At 45.3% G+C, this 17484-nt stretch overlaps 1 protein-coding gene across 2 annotated transcripts in view; it reads left to right on the top strand.

Moving 5' to 3' along the window:
- Window positions 1–17484, top strand: part of ELMO1 (engulfment and cell motility 1) — a 522734-nt gene that overhangs the window by 184262 nt on the left and 320988 nt on the right. For both annotated transcript variants that reach the window (XM_077269247.1, XM_077269246.1), the window contains exon 7: window positions 9661–9696. In XM_077269247.1, coding sequence (XP_077125362.1) covers window positions 9661–9696 — 36 coding nt within the window. The remainder of the gene's footprint in view (window positions 1–9660; window positions 9697–17484) is intronic.

Genomic DNA, 17484 nt, shown 5'->3' with positions numbered 1-17484 from the left:
CTTAGGGGAGTGAACGCCTATCGTCATGTTATCGCTTGTGCGCAGTAGGGATTTGCAATGTGCAAAACAAAATTTTCTGTGCTGGGACGGGGGGGGGGGGGAAGAGAGAGAGAGAGAGAGAGAGAGAGAGAGAGAGTTTCGGCCGACTTTTCACGGTGGTCGCCCGATTTCACTCGACTCGACTTTTAAGACAGTCGGGTTTCACAAAACCCAACTCGACCCTAAAAAACTAAAGGTCGCTCAACCCTAGTCTTCACTATAAAATACCCTACACTTCTCTTTATACACCGCTAATTCGTAAATGTTTTTTTTTCCTTTCGCTTCCTGTAATGTTTTGGCACTCTGCTTTTGTTGCCTCCTGCAGCAGTGTCTTATCAGGGGGCAGAGACAGAAGCAGGGTGAGTAACACCGTTGCCGCCCACCTCTTCTATCACCACCTTCAAACGAATCCTCATCAGCTCAGAGGGCAGCACTGGTGTCACTCACCCTGCTTCTATCACTGCCACTGATGACTATTCGGTGTCACTCAAGCAGCTTCTATCTCCACCCTCTGACGTTTCCTTTCATAGTAAGAAGCTGCGGCGGCGGGGACAGAAGCAGAGTGCTGGTGCTGCACTCACCGCTCCTGCAGCTTCTATCAGCACCATGGTTCCAGAACATCAGTAGATAGCGTCGATGGAAGAAACTGTAGTAAGGGACTACATCGCTGCTTCCGGATGATAGGAAAGAGAGTGCAACCCCAGCCTACTGATGATCCTGTGTTTAAGACTTCTTTCAAGGAAGTCAACTAAAAAAATACACTTACAGATATTAGAAAGATAGTGAGACGTGTAGGGTAATTTAGAGTAAAGCCATTTACAAAATTGCTTAGGGTGTAAAAATGGGGATTTAGAAGAGACATTTTAGGTGTCAGACCACCCCTTTAAGGAAGGGGAGCTAGTTGTTTTCAGATTACTTTCATGATGGCTAACATTTTGTTACACCATTTATTGTGTAGGATGAAAAATTAATTTGTTATAGTATGGGTAATAGGCGACAATTACCCTTTTTTTTTTTCAAGATAAAACATTTTTTGTTAAAAATTAGAGATTTTTATGGGAGAGGTTTCACTGTTTTAAAAGAACCACAGCGAGCCCTGCAAAACTTTTTTTCTGAAAGAGTGAACTTTTGATTCACATTTGTGTAATATCTGGATACTGTAGTTTTTTTTTCTCAAATGTAAAAAAATAGCAGTTAACACGGGCCGATTCATCGAGACTGGCATTTTGGACACCGCGTCTGGTGAAAAATGCGCTGGATTAAGATGCTTCAAATTCATTTACTCTAAATGTGTGCAGATCTTTCAGCTGCCGTACACTGGAGATAGAAGTGGCCCTGATTCATTAAACTAGTGTAAAACTCTTGAAAATGTCTCAGAATTGTTGAGTGGGCTGGACATGACCTAATGCCACCTGGAAAATGCATAATATATGCCACCACAACAGCAGACAGTAAAGCCGATATGTACACAGTCCATGACTCCGGTCTATCACTGGAATACATTTCTGTCCCTGGCGCAGAGTGGCTGAATCCAAACTGATAGTGAGGAACAAGCCTATAAATAAACTTGGTGCTGAATTTTGTCCTGCTGAAAGACTGGCAAACAAAATGCCATTTTTGATGAATTGGCCCCCTAGAGCGAAATACATTTCTGCTACCTTCATGATATATATTGCAGTGAATTTGCCGGACAGCAGTAGTCAATGTCTCCTCCTGCTTATCTTCCACTTTCTAAAATGTTGGTTAGCCTAATTAAAAGTGACAAACATTGCAATATTTTTGCCCAACTTCATTTTCAACATTTTTATGCCAGTTTGATGAATTGGGCCTGCAAAGTAGCGAATCTGCCTCATGTCTGATGCCTTTTTTGATGTCTAAGTGTTGCTTTGGTAAGAAGCATCTGATGTGTTGCAGAACCTTGAATCTACTTCATTTTTGATAAAGAAAGAGAACTCATTTTTACAAATAGATCTGAGCTCTAGTCCTCATGCCATGCAGAGAGGGAAGAGTGGAAAATATTAGGATATTTGCTTACCTCTGCAGTGGCTGCTTTTTTCTGCTGTAGCCTGCTGAAAAACCCACAATCGGAGGAAAGTAGAAAATATGCAGCTCAGCATACCAAAGAATCCTGACCACTCCAGCGTATTGTATCCACAGGTTGCCAATGCCCGCCTATGAACAGAGCTTTCCTTGGTGCATTACTTAGGCCAGCACGCTTGATGTCCTTGGCAGAATCTGACATCTGGATTCACAACGTTTAGTATTTATAATTTCTCTTGTGGCTGATTTTTAACAGTTTAGAAAGGAATCTGTTATCTCATTTATGTTAATCATCAATTGATTATAGCACATTTGCAATAGATACTGATGGATGACATGCAATGCTGTTTTCCACTCTGCTGTACCTTTAGAATTTCTACCACAACCCTCATGATTCCTCCGTAAACATGGGGATATTATATTTTGTTTAGTCTACAGAAAAATCACAGCAGCGCTGGTACCAGTTGGTACTAATTAGCAGCAATTAAAGGCAAAAACCATGATTTGTCTGAGTTATAAAGTCAATAAAAATATCAATTTGCGCTTCACTAAAGCCATAAATATTTTAATAACCTCCTGGTCAATTGACCCTTAGTTTGCAATATATTAACACATTGGTTCATTCATACCATATAGATCATGCTAAATCATTTACAAAGATACATAGAAAACACTAGCGTATCCCAAATTCAAGAAAAATGTATTGTTCATTCAGGTAAAATATATTATATAATAGTCCAAGAGCAGCAACAAGTCTTTTAAAATGTGGTCGGTGGAATACCTCGTACTTTGAGTTCCAATTCGGCAGTTCTAAGAAAAGATTGTTTGCCTGGTGAGTATGCTTGAGCAGCGGCCCACGCTCGAAGAGATATTCTCAGAGAGTTCAGATGATAAGCGTTCTCAGCAGAGAGAGGTCTCATGACTTCACGCTGTCAGTACTGGTATGCATCGTTGGATGGACCGGAGTTATTTTCAATGCGTTTAAAAAAAAAAAAAAGGTTTCCTACATCAGGGATGGTCCATAGTGGTATGTTGTTCCTCAGTTGTAAGCAGTCACAGAGATAAAATCTGGTTATGAAAGTTTGTGTAACATTTGTGCCGGTTACTGCTTTGGCTGCTAGGCGGTGCTGCACCGTTGTTTTGGGTGAGGCTTGACAATATCAATTCTATATTATTCCTGGGCCTTGTGGCTCTGGCCAGTCCAGAAGTTAAGTATCAATTCTATATTATTCCTGGGACTTGTGGCACCTCCCAGTCCAGATGCTAAGCATCAATTCTATATTATTCCTGGGACTTGTGGCACCTCCCAGTCCAGAAGCTAAGCATCAATTCTATATTATTCCTGGGACTTGTGGCTCTGGCCATTCCAGAAGCTAAGCATCAATTCTATATTATTCCTAAGACTTATGGCACCTCCCAGTCCAGAAGCTAAGCATTAATTCTATATTATTCCATCGACTTGTGACTCTGACCAGTCCAGAAGCTAAGCGTCACTTCTATATTATTAATGGAACTTGTGGCACCTCCCAGTCCAGAAGCTAAGCATCAATTCTATATTATTCCTGGGACTTGTGGCTCTGGCCAGTCCAGAAGTTAAGCATCAATTCTGTATTATTCCTAAGACTTGTGGCACGTCCCAGTCCAGAAGCTAAGCATTAATTCTATATTATACCTGGAACTTGTGGCTCTGGCCAATCCAGAAGCTAAGCATTAATTCTATATTATTCCTGCGACTTGTGGCTCTGGCCAGTCTAGTAGCTAAGTGTCAATTCAATATTATTGCTGGGACTTGTGGCTCTGGCCAGTCCAGAAGCTAAGTATCAATTCTATATTATCCCTGGGACTTGTGGCTCTGGCCAGTCCAGAAGCTAAGCATCAATTCTGTATTAATCCTAAGACTTGTGGTGCCTCCCAGTCCAGAAGCTAAATATCATTTCTATATTATCCCTGAGACTTGTGGCTCTGGCCAGTCGAGAAAATAAGTATCAATTCTATATTATTCCTAGGACTTGTGGCTCTGGCCAATCCAGAAGCTAAGCATCAATTCTATATTATTGCTGGGATTTGTGGCTCTGGCCAGTCCAGAAGCTAAGCATTAGTGAAGAGCGAATAAACTCGTTACTCGAGATTTCTCGAGCACGCTCGGGGGTCCTCCGAGTATTTTTAAGTGCTCGGAGATGTAGTTTTTCTTGCCGCAGCTGAATGATTTACATCTGATAGCCAGCATAAGTACATGTGGGGGTTGCTAGGTTGCTAGGGAATCCTCACATGTACTTATGCTGGCTAACAGATGTAAATCATTCAGCTGCGGCAATGAAAACTAAATCTCCGAGCACTAAAAAATACTCGGAGGACCCCTGAGCATGCTCGAGAAATCTCGACTAACGAGTATATTCGCTCATCACTACTAAGCATTAATTCTATATTATTCCTGGGACTTGTGCCTCTGACCATTCCAGAAGCTAAGTATCAAATTCCATATTATTCGTAGGACTTGTGCCTCTGGCCATTCCAGATAGCTTCCACCGACCACCTTTTAAAAGACTTGTTGCTGCTCTTGAACTATTATATAATACTAGATGGTGGCCCGATTCTAACGCATCGGTTATTCTAGAATATGTATGCGTAGTGTATAGCACAGCCCACGTAGTATATTGCACAGCCCGCTCAGTACATTGCGCAGCCCATGCAGTACATTGTGCAGCCCATGCAGTACATTGCGCAGCCCACGTAGTATATTGCGCAGCCCACGTAGTATATTGCGCAGTCCACGTAGTATATTGCGCAGCCCACGTAGTATATTGCGCAGCCCACGTAGTATAGTCACGTAGTATATTGCCCAGCCACGTAGTATATAGCACAGGCCATGTAGTATATTGCACAGCCACGTAGTATATAGCACAGCCCATGTAGTATATTGCCCAGCCACATAGTATATTGCCCAGCCCATGTAGTATATTGCCCAGCCCACGTAGTATATAGCAAAGTGGGCATCATATCCCTGTTAAAAAAAAGAAATAAAATAAAAATAGTTATATACTCACCTTCCGGATCCCCCGGATCCAAGCGAAGCGGTTACCGACGCTGCTCGTGCGCTCCGGTCTGAAGAGTGCATTGCGGTGTTGCGAGATGATGACGTAGCGGTCTCGCGAGACCGCTACGTCATCATATCGCGAGATCGCAGCATGGACCGGTTACCGGAGCGTCGCAAGCAAGAAAGGCCTGTTGTCGATCCGGGGGCCGACGGACGGTGAGTATATAACGATTTTTATTATTATTATTTTTAACATTAGATCACACAGTAGGTCACACAGGGTTAATAGCTGTGGTAACGGAGTGCATTACACCGCGGCATAACGCGGTCCGTTACCGCTGCGATTAACCCTGTGTGAGGGCAGACTGGAGGGGATTATGGAGCGGGCACTGACTGTGAGGAGGAAGGAGCGGCCATTTTTCCACCGGACTCTGCCCGTCGCTGATTGGTCGTGGCAAAACAGCCACGACCAATCACGACTTGGATTCCATGACAGACAGAGGCCGCGACCAATGAATATCCGTGACAGAAAGAAAGACAGACAGAAGGACAGACAGACGGAAGTGACCCTTAGACAATTATATAGTAGATATTTTAAACTGAATGAACAACGTATTTTGCTTGAATTGGGGATGTTAGTTTTTTATATGTATCTTTGTAAATTATTTAGCATGACCTACATGGTATGAATAAACCAATCTGTTACTATATTGCAAACTACAGGTCAATCAACCAGGAGGTTATTAAAAATATATATGGTTTTAGTGAAACGCCAAATTGATCATAATTTTTTTATTATATTTTATAACTTCTGAAAAAGTGTTTGGAGATGTGTTTGTGGTAAGATTGTATAGGGTAATCTGTATGCAACATCATTTTTACCTTGTGGACAAACATTCATGTGACTTAGGGCTCATTCAGTCAGCAGGTTTTTTTGTATGAATTCTATGCATGTTTTTCACGAATAGCACTCATACCAATGATAGTCTATGGGTTTGTTTACATGTCCGATTTTTCATCAGACTGAGAGGTCCATTTAAAAAAAGAAAGGAGACATGTCCAATTTTGATCTGAGGGCCAAATCAAAATTGGCAATGCAAGTCTCTCGTTAGTGAAAAAAATCGAACCGCACTCGACATCGTGGTCCTGATGTTTGCCATGGCAATTCACAGCCAAATAGATTAGAGTCTGCCAGCTATAGTGGCCTGTTCAGAAGTTAGTGACATTTAGGTGGTAAAAATACACTTTTTCATTACTGTCATGCCTTTGCATTAATTCCTGAAAATCAACTGAAGGGTTAATAAACTACCTGACAGCAGTTTTCCAATATGTGGAGGGGTGCTGTTTTTAAAATGGCATCACTATTGGTGGTTTTCCTGTAGATAGGGCCACCAAAGTCACTTCAAACCTGGATAGGTCCCTAAAAAATGCATTTTGTACATTTCCTTGAAAAAAAAGGATAAATTACTGCCACATTTTCATTTTTAAACCTCCTAAAATGCTAACAAATTAAAATGGCATTTTACAAATGGTGCTGATTTAAATCAAACATGAGGGAAGCGTTTTTTATTAATGTTTTTCTGTGGTACAACTATCTGGATTGGGGCTCGTTTCCATTTGCGAGAAACACGTCCGTGTCTCACATGTGAAAACCAAGCTCTGGCGCCGGCAATTTGGAGCGGAGCGTGCAGCTCCATGTGTTCCTATGCGGCCGCACGCTCCGCTCCCAAGTGCCGGCGCCAGAGCTGGGTTTTCACATGCGAGACACGGACGTGTTTCTCGCAAATGGAAATGAGCCCTTAAAGGGATAATCATTCAAAGTTTGAAAATTGCAAAAAATAAATAAAAAAATAGTCAAATTTTTGATATGTTTTGTGTTTATATATAAAATATCGACCTAAATTTACCATTATCATACATTATAATGTGCCACGAAAAAACTTTCTCAAAATCACTGAGATTTATTGAAGCGTTCCAGAGTTATCTATATATAAGAGGCATCGTGATTACTCGCTAATCCTGCCCCCTGCACAGTAGCTCCGCCCCCCCACATCACCAAACATAATCCCGCCCTCCACGCCATTACCACACACAATCCGCACCACATCACCACACACAATCCCGCCCCCTACAAATCCCGACCCCCACATCACACATAATCTCGCCCCCCACCACATCACCACACATAATACTGCCCCCCACCCCATTACCACACACAATCCCGCCCCCACCACATTACCACGCACAATCCGCACCACATCACCACACACAATCCTGCCCCCCACCACATCACCACACACAATCCCGCCTCCCACCACATCAACACACATAATCCCGCCCCCAACACATCATCACACAATCCCGCCCCCAACACATTACTACAGATAATCCCGCCCCCGCCACATTACCACACATAATCCCGCCTCCACCACATCGCCACACATAATCCAGCCCCCCACCACATTCCCACACATAATCCCGCCCCCCCACCACATTACCACATATAATCCCGCCCCCACCACATTGCCACACATAATCCCGCCAACCCGCCACATCACCACACATAATCCCGCCCGCCCACTACATCACCACACATAATCCTACCCCCCACATTACTACACATAATCCTGCCCCCCACCACATCACCACACATAATCCCGTGCCCCACCCCATTACCACACATAATCCCGCGCCCCACCCCATTACCACACATAATCCCGCGCCCCCACCCCATTACCACACATAATCCCGCCCCCCCACCCCATTACCACACATAATCCCGCCCCCCCACCCCATTACCACACATAATCCCGCCCCCCCCACCCCATTACCACACATAATCCCGCCCCCCCACCCCATTACCACACATAATCCCGCCCCCCCCACCCCATTACCACACATAATCCCGCCCCCCCACCCCATTACCACACATAATCCCGCCCCCCCACCCCATTACCACACATAATCCCGCCCCCCCACCCCATTACCACACATAATCCCGCCCCCCCACCCCATTACCACACATAATCCCGCCCCCCACCCCATTACCACACATAATCCCGCCCCCCCACCCCATTACCACACATAATCCCGCCCCCCACCCCATTACCACACATAATCCCGCCCCCCCACCCCATTACCACACATAATCCCGCCCCCCCACCCCATTACCACACACAATCCCGCCCCCCCACCCCATTACCACACACAATCCCGCCCCCCCACCCCATTACCACACACAATCCCGCCCCCCCACCCCATTACCACACACAATCCCGCCCCCCCACCCCATTACCACACACAATCCCGCCCCCCCACCCCATTACCACACACAATCCCGCCCCCCCACCCCATTACCACACACAATCCCGCCCCCCCACCCCATTACCACACACAATCCCGCCCCCCCACCCCATTACCACACAATCCCGCCCCCCCACCCCATTACCACACACAATCCCGCCCCCCCACCCCATTACCACACACAATCCCGCCCCCCCACCCCATTACCACACACAATCCCACCCCCCACCCCATTACCACACACAATCCCGCCCCCCACCCCATTACCACACACAATCCCGCCCCCCCACCCCATTACCACACATAATCCCGCCCCCCACCCCATTACCACACATAATCCCGCCCCCCACCCCATTACCACACATAATCCCGCCCCCCACCCCATTACCACACATAATCCCGCCCCCCCACCCCATTACCACACATAATCCCGCCCCCCCACCCCATTACCACACATAATCCCGCCCCCCCACCCCATTACCACACATAATCCCGCCCCCAACACATCACCACACTATTGTTATTAACTTCATTTTAAGTTAATTTACCACCTGCGTAAGCGCTATTGAATGTTGTCATTATTTACTTTAGTTTAATCACCAGCAGCGTTAATTAGATAGCAATGAGCGTGACGAGCGTTAGCTGGCTGGAAACATCTAGTTACCACATAAAGTGACACTGGTCAGATTTAAAAAAATTGGCCCAGTCACTAAGGGGTTAAACTACCGATTGTCTTCCTTTATTTATTCTGACGTGATTCCTCTATAGGCTACCAGCATTCTGTATGCACAATGTGCTTGGACGTCTGATACACCTTCACTGCTCTCAGACATGCCTTCTAGGAGTACAGGAGTGCCTTAGACTTCCAAACTATTGCGTAGTCAAATGAGACTCCACCTTGCTGTAAAATCCCAGAGCAGGGGAGTGTCTCATCGTCCAAAGCTCGTCCTGTATAGCGGATGGTAGCAGCTGTTTTTACGTAGATGGAGAGAGGGCTTGGAGTCAGAGGAACCATACTTGAAAGAATAAAAGGTCGGATACTAGATATTTTAAACTATGCATTCATTGGTACATTTTCATTTTGGTCACAGTTCATCCACACGTGTTTGCATATCTGTAAATGTCTACTTGTGCTTGTGTGTTGGAAATCACTGTGACCGTATGGCAGACTGTATATGGACATCTTTACTGTGAACTAAATGAGTTTTTTTCACTTACATTTCTTTATATTTATGTATTTGCAGGAAATATCAAAAATTGCAGAAGATAATGAAGCCCTGGTAAGAGATTCTTCTTCTGGATCTCCATTTACGCCATTGCCAGAAGCTATTTACTCACCTGCTCTATTGTTGCATTCAATGGCCTTTGTCCCAAACATGGACCTCTTTCTATATGCCGTATACCCTATTCAGGATCCCCTACCTTGTGCCAAAATAGAAGGCCCGCTGTGGTGTCCGCTGCAGGGATATGATTTATGAAATTCTGATTTCACATTAATTACTTGATAGTTCATGGTAGGAGAAGCTGAACCAGTAGACATCAGATTGGCTTTTCTTTAAAAAAGGATCATCTTCTGGACCATGGCATTGCCAAGAACTGGATTGCATCCTGTTTGAACAAAGCTAAGACATTTTTTTCTTAACCTACCATTTGGATAAGATTTTCCTGCTTAGTTTTAAGGAATTGACTACTGCTATCTGAATGTAGTCTTAGGCTATGTGCACACGTTCAGGTTTTTTCGCATTTTTTCATGATAAAAACGCTATAAAAACTCATTAAAAACGCATACATTATGCATTCTATCATTTAGAATGCATTCTGCATGTTTTGTGCACATGGTGCGTTTTTTTTCCGTGAAAAAAAACGCATTGCAGTAAAATAAGCAGCATGTTCATTAATTTTGCGGATTTTCCGTGTTTTTCCCACGATTCTATGCATTTGGGAAAAAAACGCACAAAAACCGCGTCAAAAACGCGGTAAAATCGCGGTAAAACGCATGCGGATTTCTGGCAGAAATGTCCGGTTTTTGTTAGGATTTCTGGCAGAAATTTTCCTGACGTGTGCACATAGCCTTACAGATACTCAATGATACCGATCTGCAATATCGGGCATAGCCACTACTGTGTGCTGAACTGTAAATGCTTAATTGTAAAGGGGAAGTGGCCAGGCCTGGATTGAGCATCTGCCGAGGAGGGCAGATGCCCAATGGGCCGGCAGGTCCCCATTGCAAAGGGGGCCACCAGCCCTTTAAATCTTCTGTGTGAAGGACCTATGTGTGCCCTCTGTCTAGTTGCACTTGCTGACAATGGCTGCCGCGATGATTGCGCACAGACACGGGCTGCCGTGGCCCTTGTCAGCACGTGCAACTAGACAGCGCGCGCACATAGGTCCTTCATACAGAAGATTTAAAGGGCCGACAGCCCACTTTGTGGTGGAGACCCGCGTCAGTGCGCGAGCACAGCCGCGGCCCTCATTCATGCGTGCGTGTGGCTGCCAGGGCGGGCAAGCAGGAGACTGAAAAACTTGACTTGAAAAGGCCGCCGCAGTGCTCAGAGGGCGCCTCCATCTGTGTCTGACGCAGGCCTGCCTGTACCGCGTCAGAGAACACTCACCAAGTCCAGCAGGATCCGACCTCTCCTCTTCACCGCCGACGCTGGACAGTGGACCGCCTTAGCTCTTCATCCTCCCCCCCCATCTCAGGGACTTGGGTGAGTCCCAAGATGAAAACTTTTTTGATGTATACACAGCAGTGTGTCACCTATATACAGTATAACATGCATACATCAGTAGCAGTATCACCTATATAATGTATATAGACTGCTGTATATACAATATATGTGATACTGCTTTATATAATCACTGAATCACCTATATAATGTATGTACAGCAGTCTGTGTATATTATACAAGTGAAATTGCGACCGATGTGTAGTTATTATTTATATGTCATACTGCTATGTATATACAGCTCTGGCAAAAATTAAGAGACCACTGCAAAATGTTCCGTTTGTCTGATTTTTCTCTTTATAGGTATTTTTTTGAGTAAAATGAAAATTTGTTCTTTTAGTCTATAAACTTCTGACAAAATGTCTCCAAATTTCCAAGCAATACATTTTGTATTTTTTTCTGATAAAGAAAAATGGTTACAATTAAAAAAAAAAAACCCTAGTGCATTCAGACCTCAAATAATGCAATGAAAACAAGCTCATAATCATTTAGAAACAACAATACTAATGTTTTAACTCGGGAAGAGTTCAGAAATTAATAATTTGTGGAATAGCCATGATTTTTAATCACAGCTTTCATGCGTCTTGGCATGCTTTCCACCAGTCTTTCACACTGCTCCTGGCTCAAAAATTTAAGCAGTTCTTCTTTGTTTGATGGCTTGTGACTATCCATTATCCTCTTCATTACATTACAGAGGTTTTCTATGGGGTTCAGGTCTGGAGATTGGGCTGCCCATATGACCCAAACAGGTATGGTTGCCAAAATTGCAAAAATGGGGTGGTGTCCCAAAAGGGGGTGGTAACCTAAACAGGGATAATTGCCCAAAAGAGGTGGAGTCCCGGGGAGTGATAAGTACCCAAAAGGGCACGGAGCATCCCGAAGGGGTGCCACAGACTAACTGTTGCCAGGGGCAATTGTACTATGTGTGTCCAATCTGCTCTATGAACTACTTACCTGGCAAGAGACTATGTGGGTGTGCCTTGCAGATGAAAGAAGAGGATGAGCTCGGACTGGTCGATTCTGGAAGTTCGGTGACTTTGGTGAGGGTTGCGCCCAAGGGATGGGTAGGGCCAAATGGGAAGATCGGTGTCATCTGCATCCATGGGGGCACTAAGGACTATCCAGTGGACAGGGTGATCCTCCAGACGGCCAGGGACATTGCATTCCATGATGTCGCTATAGTCCCAAACTTAACCTGTCCGGTGATAATAGGCCAGGACTCTAGGCTATACTCAGACTTGTGGGAGAAGGGAGTACCTCTGTAGGAGGAGGATGGAGGGCTTTCGGCTGATGGGGTTGCGTACTTAAAAGCATTAATACCTTCTAAAATTGATGGGTCAGTCGTCAGGTTGACCAGTAGGAAGGGTGCGTCTGCCCAACTGCCCAACATAATATCACCTGACGTGTGCTACAATATGACTGATAGTGGTGTGGTAGATAAACAGAGTGGAGCTGACACCTAGATAGTGACTTGGGGGTTGACCATACTGTCGGGTGTGACACAGACTCCGGGGGTGACTGTGACTCTGAGAAAGTAAGGGAATACAGCAAAGAAGAGCCCCACAAGAAGGGCAAGTCCTCCCGTCACTGGAGGAGCAAGGGTCACAAAGAAGTTGTTCAAGTGACTCTGGCTGATAATAGAAGGTCGTGTACTTCTACCTCCCATGTGAGTTCTCTTTCAGGCACTGAAGAGATCAGGAAGGAAGGTGACGTGTCGTAGCCCGTAGCAATCGCTAGGGCCGAGTATAGTGAAGGCTCCAGGAAACCTGATGCTGAGGAGCTGGAGTGTGTGAAATACTCTAAAGTCCCAGAGAAACGGGACGAAGTTAAGGATGTCACCGCTGAGACCCAAGAGAGAGCTGAAGATGACAGTGCTGAGTCCAAAGGTGCAGAGGTGGAGGAAGCCACCAAAGGAGTGAGGTCTGAAGCAGAGACCCTAGAGCCAGTTGAAGGTAAAGGAGGGAAGACCCACGAGAAAGCTGAACCTGTTGAAGAAGAAATAGGTAGAACTCTGAAGCGGCAGAGTGTGGATGGACAAGCTGGCCCATCTGAAAATATATTTATAGAAGTGATGGTACGACACGTGCTAGCCAAAAGAGAACAGGATCACGAAATAGAGCTGATTAAAGAGACATTGAAAGATCATGTCGAACAAGAAAGGGTCCTGAGAGAAGTGGCTGAGCACAGGGTGGATGAGCTGGAGAAGGAAGTCTCTGAGCTCAGAGGTCACCTGTCAACGTGGCAAAGCGTGGCTAAGGCCCTAAGGGAAGATGTGGAAGTGCTCAGAGAAGCATTAAGAGTTCCTCTACAAGAGAAAGAGGTGGTGATCGCTGTCTTAACACGGCAGTGCCAGAGTGTTAATGAGGCGGAGCTCCAATGCCCATCTTGGCGAAGGCTCGTGCAGAAGATCAAGCTGAGGAAGGGTTCGCGCTAAGAGCGGAACAAGATAATCACCCGATCGTGGTAGATGTCTTGATGGAAAGGTCCATGGCGAAGCGGGAGCCATCCGTCCATGAAGAGAATGAGACTTCGTTCTTCAAGTGCGTGATAGATGTACCCAAAGAAAGATGTGCGAGAAGCATGTATCAGTGAGGATGTGCAGGAAGCCTTTAAAAAGGCAGTAGAGGCATATAGTGTGAACTGGGCACCAGAGACGAAACAAACAGAAGGTGATACTGTCGACTAGTGAAGTCACAGTGAAGCGGGTAGCTTTCCTGAGGGATATGCACCTACAGTGCCTCCGCACAAAATAGATGATCCTGTTGAGAAATAAAGAAGCCACTCGACGTCCGGAGCTAGCGAGAGAAGCTCAAAATCGACTGGGCTTTGTGGAAGACATTGTTCTGGTACCCAGACATTTGGTGAGGAAGGTCATCGGCTGATTTGGGAAAGTGGTGCAGGAGATTGTGAATAGATCCGGTGTGAAGAGTGAGGATTCCGACTGATGACGAGGCCCAGGTCGTGGATGAAGATGGGATGGTTCCATTCCTTGTTGTCTGGTCCATGGAGAGTCTTGGGAATATCCAGATGCTCTTGGGGTATCGTGGCGTACCTGAAAGAAATAGAGCAGCTAAGACTGGACCGATTGCAGGTTAATAAACAGCTGCAGAACATAAGGTGGCGGCCGCCTTCAACCCAAGGAAAAGGAAGCAAAAGGGACCCTTCAAATAATGGAATGGCTGACCGCCAAAGACGTTCAGAGAGACAAGGAGGTCGAATTTCTGAAAGTGGCAGTTCTATTCCCAGTACAAAAGTAAGGGACATGGACAGTAGCGGACGTAGTAATGAAAGGTCAGACTCAGATCAGTCACTAGGCTCGACTGGACGTTGGATGCATGACTGCAACAACCGTGGGTGGCGGCCATGGAAAGAAAGGTCACGTGAAGGGGTGCACTCAGAAAGTGTGGGACTAAAGTTCTGGTATCACAGACAGACTGTGACTTAAGGGCCAAAGCTTAAGGCCTACATGTTAACTGCTGGGGGCAGGGAAAACCTAACAAGGGTGTGATAATGTATGACGCTCAAAACCGACTGAGACTGTTCTCTCGACGGGTAGGGCAAGGTAACATGCGTGACCTGTCTCGAGACCCCGAGTGTTGACGAGTGTTCAACCCCACAAGTTTGAACAGGGGGGGTATGTGATGCAGTGACCTCTGTTACAGCTAGGGGGCGTTGTAGGTGCTCTCAGGATACGCATGGAGGCGTATCTGTGCTCATGATGGTGAAACAGTGGCCGGCAGGATTGTAAATGGCTGGTATGTGTCGCAGAGGGTGTCTGCACTGTAAGCCTGAAGTAAGGTTGTTCTGGGACCTGTAGTCCCACAAGTATTTGTGTTTGTTTACTAAAAGGGAGGCTTGCAGGGTTAGTGGGAGGGTCTGGCTAACCACACACTTCCCACCTATGGGAGTGGTTGCAGGTACATAATGTGACCATTGTCTAGTCACATGGTCTGTGACGGAGAGTGTGTAGATCCTGGATGGCTTGTGTGTTGGGAGGTCCTGTGTGTGGACCGGATCCCTGAATAGCGCATTGAGAGGCTGTGGATCTGAAGACTTGTGTATTGGGAGATCCTGGGAGTATGATTGGATCCCTGAATAGCGCACTGAGAAGCCTGTGTTGGAAGATCCTGGGAGTAGGACTTCCTGAAGAGCACATGGAAAGGCATGTAGGCAGAGTCTGTGATGGCACTGCATTGGGGGAGCTACAGCCCGTCTGAGGATCTGGACTGTAAGGTGGCCTAGTAAGCAAGGCGTTGTCCGGAAAGGTTTGGCAGCTTCCCTGGGAGAGAGAGTACTGACAGGAGTCAGCGTGTGGAGCAGGAGCTCCTGGAAGGTAACCCATAGTGGGGAACTGTGTTCACTGACAGGGTGGTTAGTTAATGAACTGTGTAGTCACCCATGGTAACTGGACAGAGTAAGGTCCAGCATGTTTAGAGACTGCGAACCTAATGTCATGTGTTGGTGCCTGTTGTGTTCCATGGACATTAATGAACTGTTTGGCTTGTGGTCACCCATGGTAACTGGACAAAGAGGTCCGGCGTGTTAAGTGACTGCGAGTTAAAGCCGTATACTATAAAATTCTATGGACTATGTGTAGGCCTGTGATGTGCAACATGGCCTACGGTGCTGTTTATGATGCCTGAATAAACCGCATGGACTGTTTTTGTGAGAAAAATGTGCCTGTGGGACTGAATCCCGTTGCTAAGTGAGTGTCTCCCAACACATGCAGTAAGCGCTATCTCACAATATACACTGCACAGTACCACTTCTCCTGTCCTGTATATATACACTGCACAGTACAACTCCTGTTGTGTTCTCGGAGAGGCAACATGGGTCTTTGGGAAGGTCAATACTGGTTTATTATTTTCAGTATTTTTATGGGAAAATAAAAGAAATATTGGAAAACCCATTTAAATGGATTATCCCAAGTAATCCCCTATCCCAAGAACCTTCCAATCGCTGGGGTCCAACCGCTGGGACCCCCATGATCCTGAGAACTGGAGCTTAAAGAAGCACCATGTAAATGGACCTGTGGTCGATCATGCATACTGCGGCGCCATTCACATGTCTCTTGAAATAACGCCTTTAAAAGGATTGTTGAGGGGCACGACAAAGTATAGCAAAATTCATTCAGCTCTGCCAATCAGATGTTTATGGCTTAAGCATTGGCCATCAATTTTTCAGTTTAAACCTCTTTAATTACTCTTACTTTATCTCCTAATCACAGATACTGAATGTGAGCTTAGTTGCTTGTAGTATTTTTTGTGGCGATAATAAACTACACAGTACTTGGTTACAGCTGGCCGGCAGATGTGAGATCTTGGAGTTGTTGCCTCCTCATATGCTGTTAAGCTTTTAATAAGGTGTTCCCTGCAAAGATGTTATTCTGTTATCAATGTGTATGTAGCGTGTGTGTTTAAATACTAACCAGTCGCAGTCTTCTTTGGTTCTCTGATGTCCCGTTCCTCTCCTGGACTACCATGTGATCACTATTCATCATTGCCAGCTCTCAACGCATCTTCTGTGTGGACCGGTAATTGCTTTCCCAATGTAAGACTTACATCATGGCTTCTCATAATCCTGCAATGAGAAAGGGACTTCCGATCCAGACAAAACCTGTATAAGCCAGGTAGTTTGAATAGTCATCAAGTGGGTTAGAGGATGGACATTGTCACTGCCACCCAGAGAAGATGGTCACTGGTAAATATTAAAATACATTAACACTACACTGCATACATATTGATAAGGGATTAGGGAATACAATTCTTGCTATAGGTTTGTCTTTAAATAAAAGTTCAGCATGAATTATATTGTTACAGCCTTGTGTATTTTAGTTGGAAACACTACAGCGTTTCAAAGAAGACCTACTTTGGAAAATTGGCTGAGGACTATGCGGCTTGGCTGATTAGTTTGAGACAGGTCCCTGGTGGCTTCTATGTGCCCTGATACCCTTGACTGACAGGTCTCCCCATACATGTTTATATAGGGAGAAACCTGTCAGTCTAAGGAAGGCATACAGGAGGACGCATAATTCCCGACCAACTTTTCACAGTATGCAGCAGCCAACCAGTTTGGGCAGCAGGAATCGCCATTCACATTCTCTTTTAATTTGAAAGAAAAAGACATTTTATGAGGTATTACTGTAATGTTGACCCACAGACTATAGGTAATATGTCAGTTATTACTGCACAATGAAAGCAACAAAAAAGAAATAAAAATATTCCAGATTGTATTTTGTAATCTCATCCCCACCAAATAAAATTAAATAAAAAGCAATTGAAGGCTTCTCATAGTTTTGTCACTGAAAAACAGGAAAATGTATGGCTCTCCGATAATGGTAAT

The sequence above is a fragment of the Ranitomeya variabilis genome, chromosome 6, assembly GCF_051348905.1.
Source record: "Ranitomeya variabilis isolate aRanVar5 chromosome 6, aRanVar5.hap1, whole genome shotgun sequence".
NCBI classification, from domain to species: Eukaryota; Metazoa; Chordata; class Amphibia; order Anura; family Dendrobatidae; genus Ranitomeya; species Ranitomeya variabilis.
The sequence above is the reverse complement of the archived record's forward strand: the minus strand, read 5'-3'. Positions and strand labels throughout refer to the sequence as shown.